The sequence below is a fragment of the Nicotiana attenuata genome, unplaced genomic scaffold (assembly GCF_001879085.1).
Source record: "Nicotiana attenuata strain UT unplaced genomic scaffold, NIATTr2, whole genome shotgun sequence".
NCBI classification, from domain to species: Eukaryota; Viridiplantae; Streptophyta; class Magnoliopsida; order Solanales; family Solanaceae; genus Nicotiana; species Nicotiana attenuata.
Genome location: NW_017672507.1, coordinates 124,467 through 135,589, shown reverse-complemented (window position 1 = coordinate 135,589; position 11,123 = coordinate 124,467). Strand labels below are relative to the sequence as shown.

Genomic DNA, 11,123 nt, shown 5'->3' with positions numbered 1-11,123 from the left:
TCACTCATTATAAATGTTTTTAGATTTTCTTTGAGAAGAATTTTATACTATTATATAACTAAAAGAATATTTACATGTAAACTTCTTTAAAATGTAAATGTTTTAATCTTAAAACAGATTAAGTTATCTATTACAATAGATAAAAATATAAAATCTTTTTATACTGACAATGTATATAACTTAAAATCTTTTGGATTGTATGTCCATTTTTATAAGAGATTAATAAAATACAATATAGGTGATCATCAATAAATGAAATAAGGAAATCCTTATAATGACATTTTCTTTTTTAGGTGTCTCATAATTTAGCGTGCGGTTTAATTCGGACACCACAATTATATAAAAAGAAAAAAATATAATCCTTTCGTCTTATATTATCCGTTATGATTCTCTTGTACACGCCCTTTAAAGAAAATTAACACGGATGGAACTTTAATTATTTTACCCTTATGCATGTCTTAATATTTAATATTTTTTTATTGAGTTATCCATAAATGAGGTATCCATTATATTATATACAAAAATGGCAATTTAGCAAAAGAATTCCCCAAAGTTTTCACACTACAAAATCTGAGATCTAATCCACCGTCACTCTCTCTCCATTTATTCCTCAGAAAAAACACGCACACACACACTCCCTCTCTCTCTCTCTCTCTCTCTCTCTCTCTCGTATATCCATTTATACCAGCTTTTTCCCTCTCATCACATCTCTAGGAACCCATCTCTTCATTTATTTGGGTTCCCTCCTTATTCCACAATCCTCTTCTCATTTTTTTTCCAAATTCAGATCTGTACAAATCCTTACTCCAATCTGGTAAGCTTTTTTCTTCGATCTAATTGATTTTTTGCTTACTCGTTATTGCTTTTTATGTTTGCCTTTTTAATTTAAAAGCTCGTCTTTGCTCTAATTATATATTTTTTGATATATAAACAAATGATGCAACTCAATCACTTAAAAGTTTGGCTGTAGTTAATTATTCCCCTTTGAATGCAAAGATTAATTTTGTTTGGTGATCTCTGTTTGTAAATCATAAATTCTTCAGTATATGATTCCATATTCAGATCTGTGTTTCATATTTATGTTTTAGTTATTCATATAGGTACTCTTTTATGTTTTTACGAAACAAAAGAAAAAATACTTTGTTTTTAGACTTTGGCATTACATTATATTTTAATGAAATTTTGGTTTTGATTCATCATTTAGTATGGAAAATACTGGTTAATTCCGGAGTAAAAGTGTTCCTTTGAAAGTAAATGCTACGGTAGTTAATATATTACTTTTTTCAGTAATGATCTGTTCTTGGTTCATAAAATAGCTTATGATTGATTACGCACATAGGTATGCAATAACTAAGTGATTCACACTCGAATCTAACTTTGTCGTTTTCTTTAACAATGCAATGACAACTATACAAGCTTGAATTTCAGAACTTCAACAACTGAATTTTTAAGGTTATGGACCCTATTACTAATTTATGTGATTTTTTCCTTTTTTTTTTGGGGGGGGGGGGGGGAGGGGTCTTGAAGCTAACTTGGCAGTAATTAGAGTTGAGATTCATGAAAATTGTAAAAAAGAAATGCCTCTGTTATCCCTTTTGATTTTCACTGACCATGCTTCTTCGTTTAAGCTCAACTCATGTTATTGTCACACCAAATAAAAATGAAGCCAAAAATAAGTTTTACATATTAAGTAATAGTAATATTAATGACAATATTAAATTATTAATAGGTTTTAGTCTTGTTAGTATATTAATTTTGAAACTGTGTGAGCTTGCTAACATTGCCGGTCACAAGCTCGGATAAAATAGGAGGGTTGCGGTAGGCTGGCAGCCAATATAAAACTTGCCAACTCATGTTGAATCCTCATAGTACAGAATTTGTTTACAAAGTTGGCATTTTGAGTGAGTGGTGCTAAAATGTGTCGCACTAGCTTTCTAAGACTGCTGCCAAGCTTAATATGTTATGCAGTTTTTCTGCTTGAGTTGATCTTTTTTGTTTTTTGTTCTTTTTTTGTTTTTCAGGCCTACGCTACTTGATTAGTTCTGACGGTTCATGCATTTGATTTCACAGGTTGCTTACTCAATGTTATAGACCATTTTTTGTGAGAGTCAAAGTTGTTCAATCTCCTAAATTTGGAAACTTGGTTCCAATTCTTCCCTTCTTTAGACAATTATGATTTCAAAGAGCTGAAGTAGAAAAGAGAGAAGTTAATTTGCGGCACAACAAACTACTCAAATGATGCGAGGGAGATCAGATGGAGCGCAGAAGAAGCGCTTGTTGACTTCCGTAGGTATTGGGGCAGTCCTCGTTGTTTTCCTGTACATGTATTTCGGATCCAAGAGCAATGGTGAGTCAGCTCTTGAGTACGGCAGCCGTTCTTTGAGGAAATTGGGATCATCTTATTTGGGTGGGGATGACAACTCTGATCTCAGCAGCAGGCAAGACGTGAAGTTTGCACTGGAAGATGGTGACGGTGGCATCATCCCTAAGAGCTTCCCAGTAAGTCTTCTTTCTTCATTTCACAGCCCGATATGAAGTCACAAAGTTTGGTTGCGTACTTTGTTTGCCTTGTTAATTTTGTGCTGGTCTTTGAATTTGAAGGTTTGTGATGATCGCCATTCAGAATTAATTCCGTGTCTAGACAGACATCTCATATATCAAATGAGATTAAAGTTGGATTTGTCATTGATGGAGCACTATGAAAGGCATTGCCCCTTGCCTGAAAGGCGTTTCAATTGTCTGATTCCTCCTCCTCCTGGATACAAGGTGAATATGCTGAAGCTGTAGTGAAGTTAACACTAGACATATTACCAGGTTTACATTTTTCCTTTTAACAGACACTTAAATTTCTTATTTCTCCCTTGGATGCTGTTATAGGTGCCAATTAAGTGGCCAAGAAGTAGAGATGAGGTTTGGAAAGTGAACATTCCGCATACGCATCTTGCACATGAGAAATCTGACCAGAATTGGATGGTTGTTAAGGGTGAAAAGATAATATTTCCTGGTGGAGGCACTCACTTTCACTATGGAGCGGATAAGTACATTGCCTCGATTGCAAATGTAAGGACTTCTTCTCTCTTTCTCAGATATTTGCAGAAAGGTCAGAAAAAAAAAAGAACTAAGTAATTAACCATTACGAAATGATAAACTGCAGATGCTGAACTTTTCAAACGATAACTTGAACAATGAGGGAAGGATACGCACAGTGTTTGATGTTGGTTGCGGTGTGGCCAGTTTTGGTGGTTATCTCCTATCCTCTGATATCATAGCAATGTCATTGGCACCAAACGATGTGCATCAGAACCAAATCCAGTTTGCCTTAGAGAGAGGGATTCCCGCATATCTTGGTGTCCTTGGAACAAAAAGGCTTCCATATCCAAGCAGGTCATTTGAATTTGCTCACTGTTCTCGTTGTAGGATTGATTGGCTTCAAAGGGATGGGATCCTCCTCCTTGAGCTCGATAGAGTACTTAGACCCGGAGGCTATTTTGCGTACTCATCCCCTGAAGCATATGCACAGGATGAAGAGGATTTAAGAATATGGAGGGAGATGAGTGCACTTGTCGAACGCATGTGCTGGAGAATTGCAGCGAAAAGGAACCAAACTGTCATTTGGCAAAAGCCTCTAAACAATGATTGTTACATGGAAAGACCTCCTGGTACTCAACCACCGCTCTGTCGGTCTGATGATGATCCCGATGCTGTTTGGGGTGTGAATATGGAACCATGCATAACACCTTATTCTGAACGTAAGTGCTTGCCCCTCTTGTCTGTTTTTCTCTTAGTGTCCCCTAGTATAACAACTATAACACAACTATGCCTCAATAGCAAGCTAGTTCAGTCGGCTCTTCTAAAGTTCATTTCATGACCGAAGAGTTTGCAAATAATAGCATAATATCGTAAAGGAGATTCCAGCTAACTGCTAAACACCAGTTCCGGCTTGAATTCTGTGAATTGTTTTCTACCCTGATTTAGATTATCCATTTTTGACTAATTTTGAGGGCTAGTTTGTGATTGCGACTAAAGCAATTTGAAGTTGTGGTATTTTATTTTAATTGTGTTTAAGTGTCCCACATTGGTTGATGGACCTCATAACTGCATGTTTCTTTCTTGTGTATTTTGAATATGTTTGGAGTATTTTCTTGAATGGACACGTTTGATTACCGTTGCAGTAGTCTTTTTAGATATATACATGAAACAGTAAGTTTTAGTTGCATTTATTATTAAAATGATACATTTTTTGTTTATTGAAGGTCGTAAGAAACTTTAAAGTTGATTAGTATTAGTTTTCCTCAAAACCTTAATTTCCTTATTGTCATGTTCTCTCTCAGATGACCACAAAGTCGGTGGAAGCGGACTGGCTCCTTGGCCAGCTCGATTAACTAGTCCTCCTCCCCGTCTTGCTGATTTTGGGTATTCAAATGAAATGTTTGACAAGGACATGGTAAGCTTTAAGTAATCTTGGTCAACTTGTACCATTTGATTCTGCACACGAGCTTAAGTGATCCATTGCAATTGAGTAAGAGAATTGAGAACTTAACAACTCGTTGCATTCTTGGCTTATCAATAGGAAACTTGGAGGCAGAGAGTAGACCAATATTGGAGTTTGTTAAGTCCAAAGATTTCATCAGACACCCTGAGAAATATCATGGACATGAAGGCTAACTTGGGGTCATTTGCTGCTGCTCTGAACGACAAAAATGTGTGGGTCATGAATGTCGTATCGAAAGATGGACCCAACACTCTCAAGATTGTATATGACCGAGGCTTGATTGGCACAACTCATGACTGGTAAGTGGATAATTTTTTTTACTGTGTGTAATTATATAGTCTGCTAGTCCATTTTGTGGCGTAAGTCTTTCGCCTTCAGTCTTTTGTTTAGTAAGCAGTATGCCAGCATACTTTAGGACTATCCAACTTTATTTTTAATAAAACTAAGGTAGCTGTGTCTTCTCAAATAGAAAAACTAAGGTAGCTGTGTAGTTGATTTAGTCTTTTCGTGGTTGAGGAGCTCTGACATCAGTATTGGTCATTTCTTTCTTTCGGTACCTGGTTCATCTGAACCCAGTAATTTTTGCGCGATGCATAAATTTATGTGTAGAAGTTCACTAAAACTGCAACAAATAGTAAATATGAACTCATAATTTTGAAGATATAATGGGTTCAATGCTGAGTATCTTATATGTTGAACCCTTAGAACTTAAATTCTAAATCCGTCTCTGGGTGGAACATGATCATAGTCAAGGTGTTTATCTGTAATATTAGTTGCTTACGCTTATTTTGTGCAGGTGTGAAGCATTCTCAACATATCCCAGGACCTATGATTTGCTCCATGCATGGACCGTCTTCTCTGACGTTGAGAAGAAAGGTTGCAGTGGTGAGGACTTGTTACTCGAGATTGATCGCATACTAAGACCTACAGGTTTCGTTATCATCCGTGATAAACAACATGTTATCGACTTTGTAAAGAAGCATTTATCGGCATTGCACTGGGAAGCAGTTGGATCAGCCGATTCCACCTCAGACCCCGAGCAGGAGGGCGATGACATTGTTTTAGTCGTGCAAAAGAAGTTGTGGCTCACAAGTGGAAGCATCAGAGATACAGAATAGACAGTAGAGTTTGAACACTTTTTCCTGATTTATTTTCTCTCTGCCTTTAGGAATTAAGAAAACAAAAAATATGCCCTAAAAGTCTGGGAGATATCAGTTTGATTTTGTATTGTGCGTTATATTTATTTCTTTTATACCTTTTTCCACGCCTTTTCATGTAGTTGACAAACTGTTGGACTACATAATGCATTCATAGGCTATTATTTGTTATTGGAAAAAATGACATTGTACAACCGTTAGTAAAAATATTAGCCCGAAAAATGTATAAAGTTTGTATATTTTTTGTATATATATACATTCTGTATGTTATATGCAAAAATTATGCAAAATGTATATACTTTTTCGGTTACCAGATATAAATAGTTTCTGGTACAGGCTAAAAGTGATAATATCTCTTTATTATTTGACCTTACCACAAATAAATTACTAGAAAGAGAGAGGCGTGTTGCCGCTTTGCTAATTATTCAAAATAGTTGCCTACCTAAGTACCTAACTGCTAAAAATGTACAATACATATATAATTTATGTATATTAGTTTTAAAAAGAATAGTGAATTCGCCCGGCTATTTATATAAGAATACCGTTATTTAGATATTTGGATGATCCTACGTAGCTATGTTAATAAAGGAAGAAACTCATTCATCATTCCATGTATTCAACTTAAACATAGTTATAATTTTATAATTTCTTCACCTTCATAACTTTTGAAGATTTAAAAGCCTTCATTTCTCTATTTTTTTAAACGCTATTTTCAAGTTGGTCCAGTTTTTTGTATTTTTAGTCAATGTTCAAATTCATTTTATAAGATCCAAACAGTATGAAGTAATTAATTAAGACAACGATTTTTTCTTTCTAACGCACAAAATATGAACCATTTAATTTTTTTAATCAATAAGAATCACTATATGAATTTTGTCCGACGGAATAAAAAAGAATAAGTTACTGTCGCTAAAGTAAAAACCACAAATCAATTTTAAGATACATAATATGAGTTGAGCTAAAAAGTCTCGTATGTAAGAGTTTACTGTCTAACTTAACTTTTAAAATGCTTCATATTTCATACTTTAAATAATTATAAACTGAAAAGTTCAACTTTAACATGGCTTATTTTATACAATTATTCAATTAGAAAAAGAATTTATATATTATTTCGATTACATAACTTAATTTACACTGGCTTGACATTCTCATGGCTATTTTTATATATTTATATAGCATATATATATATGCAACATCAAAAATAGAAAAGCAAAGAACCTCACTATGATCAATTTAAGTACTATGACTGCACAAATAAAGAATAGAAAAGAAGTTTACCTCTCAGGATGGCTGACAAGAAATACAAGAACACTGAGAGGAAGGGTTATGTTTTAATATTTTAGTATAATAATTTATATATAAGGTAAATCATAGTTTTATTACATAGTTGGAATTAAAATATTTATACGGTAAAATACTTATAATTTTAAAGTACTAAATATTAGGATAGCCAACATGGTCAATTAAAGAAAGGTTAAATAATATTAGGAAAATAACAAAATTTGTAATTTTTCCAATATAAAATCCTTTTTTAAGGGTAAAAAAAGCGAACGACATTCCATTAAGGGCCTTCGTGCTTCTAGTATAGTATAGATAGATATAGATATAGATAGATAAAGGCTTATATCACAAGCGAAGCATTTTGAGAAGAAATATATACTTATATTCGAGCCTAAAATTTGCCTAGCGCTTTTGGAAAATATTTAACTATTTATTAAAAGCGATTGGGTTATCAAATTAATTAAACAAAGGAATTTTTACCTTCCTATATTACATATGAAACTTTATTACACTTCATAATCAAGTTTTAACTTAACTACATTGGCATATACAATTTACCAATTATATACAATTAGTATTAATGAGTAGCTTTTATTTATGAATTACATAGGAAAATATTTATTTTCCATTCCTGCTCTCTCTCGTCTCTCTTTCTCTTTCTCTCTCACCGTTTCTCTCTCCCTCCCTCCCTCCCCTTCTCTGTTCTTTTTTCAATTTTCTTTCTTTGTTTTTCTCTGCTCTTTATCCTCACTTTTTTTTCCCCAGGGAATTCATCAATGAATTTTCAATATAGAGTTTTAATTTAGCAATTTCCTTTCATGTTGCACAATTGATGTTCGAATTGAAATTGTCAATCAATAAATTTTGAAGGTATTTAATTCTCCACTGTAACAACCATTAAAAAGCTTCAAAGCTTTGAATTCAAATTTGAGTTTTCAAAATCTACTGTTTGTTTGGATTGGGTGTCATTTCAAATAATTAAAAATCTTTTTTGGAGTTTATATCTCAATTTTGAGGGCGTTTGGTGAAAATTAGACTTGATTTTAGTTGAATTTCAGATTTTGGCCAAAGAAGAACACATGACATACAATATACTTACGAAATTGTGTTAAAGTTGTATGTAAATTGTATTTAAGTTATATTCTGTTTTAATTATATATTTGTATTTGCATGTTGTATGAAAGTTAAAAAATATTTGTATAATGTACGAATCGTTGCATGAAATTTGTATTTGATTATAAATACTATCTTTTTATATAAAGTTGTTGATATGTATCAAAATTGTATTAAGAGAGGAAGTTTTAATTAGAAGAAGAACAGACCACTTACAAAATATATACAAATTATATACAAAATACATACAAAAAGACATGATATAAAATTTGTATGAAAATTATATTCAAGTTGTATGATGTTGTAATTGTATTTAACTATGTAAAAATTGTGCATGAAAAATGTAGATAAGTTATAAATAAGTTGTATACTATATAATTAATTGTATAAAATTTATTTTTAGTTTATATGTTGTTGTATATATATCAAATTTGTATCAAATTCTTAAGGGGCCTCTTCTCTCCAATTTTTAAAAGTTAGGAAAATATCATCGTCAATTGAATATTTCGTTCCTCGATGTTCTTGCCTTTCGAGTAAAACCTTGGTGCCAAGCAGGTTGAGAAGCAGTTTGATTGACGAATTTGGTATTTGTTGCTTTATTAGAATATGCTTCAAGTCAAACTCTTTCATTGAAACTCGCCAATTGGTTAGCTGAATGGACTGAAACATCACACGATCCTACTATATTTCAAAAGAATGTAACCAAATTCTCTAATTTAAGGCACTAATAATGGATTGTACATAATTGTACATAGAGAGAGGCGACAGAAAATAGGGAAAGAGGAGAAGAGAGAAAAAAAGAAAAAAAATATAACAGAAAATCCCCTAATTTAAGACACTAATAATGAATTGTATATAAATTATAAGCAAACCTTGTTTAGGGCAGATAATATACAAAATTAGGACAATTTTAATAAATAAGTTTCAAATATTGTATTGGAACGAAAAAATCTTTATGAATTTTTGCTTTTCTAATGTTACATTTGTTGTTTTACAAATATGGTGTTGAGAAAATGATCTCCTATGGCCACTTATATAATTTTAATAGAAGAGAATGAAGTTTTTAGATTTCTTGTGTGTTATTTTCATGTTATATGTAAAAATACAGATCTCCTCCCAAAAAAGACATAAAGCTTTAAATAAATCAGTAACAACAACAACAACAACAACAACAATAACAACAACAACAACAATCCAGTATAATCTCACAGGTGGGGTCTGGGGAGTGTAGTGTGTACGCAGACCTTACCCTTACCCCGGAGGGTAGAGAGGCTGTTTTCAAAAGACCCTCGGCACAAGGAGAGTATAACAGAGAAAAGTAGAGAGAGAGAATTCTTATTGATTGGGGCTGAATTACAATGGAATAAAACCACTCTATTTATAGGGGAAGAGTGACTTAACCACCAAGTAATAATCCCTAAAATCTCTCTAAAATATAGACATTCACTTAAATACAATTCTATTTATAACAATATTAATATAGAGTATAATATAATGGATATCTGTCAATTAAGAATTATACACTATAATTAAATTACTAAAATTGACAATATGAAAATATACCTCCCGGGCCTTTATATCTCTCGCCAAATTTATCGTACGCACGCGGACCGAATAATTTTCTCTCTAACTTTACAATCTCATTTCTAAGTCGTTCTTCTCCCTCAGGAGCCGCCACCGTTTCCCACTTCGATATCGGACTCTGTGGCGGCAGTGGTTGCTGTTGAGAGATACTTTGTCTATGCTCGTGTTTTTTCAGCGTGTCAGTGATGGCTAGAGACGGTGACGTAGTAAGAGGAGCTGTAAGAGAAAACGTCACCGAGATATTTCCTAAACAAGGAGAGTGCAGAGTGATTGAAATCTCGGGAACGGTTGAACAAACTACGAAAATGGCTACCCAGAGAGGCCAAGAGAAAACTGAGAGAAAAATGAGGAGGTGGAGATTGGGCGAAAGCTTGTACAAGGTAGATGGGAAGGGATAGGTAAAGGGTGAGTGATGCAGAGAAATTTGGAGATGGTTGCACGGCCAGAGCGAGCCATATAACAAAAGAGAAAGGGAAGATTATGACTAGAGGAACAGGGATACTCCATGAAATAAATCTGCGCATTTTGGACGAGTGCTTGTAGAAAATGGAGAACGATAGGTTATGTATAGAAGATGAGTGTAGAGAGAGAAATTTAATAGAGCAATTCAGTTTTTAAAAGTTCGTTGTAGGAACTAAATGGAAACTTTGCGTGACGAATTTTTTTGGGTTATATCTGGAGCTTATGAGTACAAATGTAGTGTGGCCTCTTTCTGTTAGGTTGAGCAGAAGCTAAGTTCTGCTATTTTTTTCTCGATACTGAACGAGCAGTGAGTTTATCTATTCCATAATCTACATGCTGATGGTGATTACATAGTGATAACTGATAAGTACATTTTCTTTGTCCAGTCTGCCTTCTCAATCTAGTCGTCATTCGACCTCCAAATAAATCATATAGGCAAGTTAAATTGACATGGTTGCGATACTTTTTCATATTATCACTACTAGAAATACGGAAAAAACCAACCAAATTTTTCCGACCAACGTTGGTCGGTAAAAAAAAAACGACCAAAAATTGTCCAGCTTGGACGGAAACTGGAAAAAAAATATTTTACATTTATTTTTAAAAAAGTACCGACCAAAGTTGGTCAACAAGTTGACCGAGCTGGTCAGACTTGCTTAGTCAAAGAAACTTTCACATTACTGACCAACTTTGGTCGGTAATGTGGACCCAATTTTTAAAATTTTAATAGTTATATTATTATTTAAAATATTTTAAAAAATGTAAAGAAATTTTGTTTAAATTTACCGACCAACGTTAGTCGGTTAATGCAGGGTAAGCATTTACCGACCAACTTTGGTCGGTATATTTTTTTAGTTTCGGGAAAATAACTGACCAAAGTTGATCGGTTATTAGGTCAACATTGGTCAAAATTATGAATCACTTTTATATTTACTATCTAAATAATATAAATGTAATCCATTAACACTTTTGTAATACAAATAATGAATACACTAACATATACTATAACATGCTATATATGTAGTTAAAGTAGT

The 11,123-nt window shown here is 33.3% G+C and overlaps 1 protein-coding gene across 2 annotated transcripts; it reads left to right on the top strand.

Annotated features, from left to right (window-relative positions):
* Positions 1–575: 575 nt before the first annotated feature.
* Positions 576–5,875, top strand: LOC109213479 (probable methyltransferase PMT3). 2 transcript variants are annotated; one of them, XM_019377279.1, is made up of 8 exons: positions 576–814; positions 2,071–2,499; positions 2,602–2,766; positions 2,878–3,060; positions 3,155–3,749; positions 4,332–4,444; positions 4,571–4,791; positions 5,289–5,875. In XM_019377279.1, exons 2-8 carry the CDS (start codon positions 2,236–2,238, stop codon positions 5,608–5,610), a joined length of 1,863 nt encoding a protein of 620 aa, XP_019232824.1. In that variant the 5' UTR covers positions 576–814; positions 2,071–2,235; the 3' UTR covers positions 5,611–5,875. The 2 variants fall into 2 exon arrangements, with proteins under 2 accessions (XP_019232824.1, XP_019232825.1); XM_019377280.1 differs by having other exon boundaries at positions 2,022–2,499.
* Positions 5,876–11,123: the final 5,248 nt, after the last annotated feature.

Bases quoted from the DNA above. Each gene is read 5' to 3' on its own strand.
- LOC109213479 (XM_019377279.1), top strand. From the start codon at position 2,236: ATGATGCGAGGGAGATCAGATGGAGCGCAGAAGAAGCGCTTGTTGACT. The intron at 2,500-2,601 runs GTAAGTCTTCTT...TTGAATTTGAAG, and splicing joins TCATCCCTAAGAGCTTCCCA to GTTTGTGATGATCGCCATTC. The intron at 4,445-4,570 runs GTAAGCTTTAAG...GCTTATCAATAG, and splicing joins AAATGTTTGACAAGGACATG to GAAACTTGGAGGCAGAGAGT.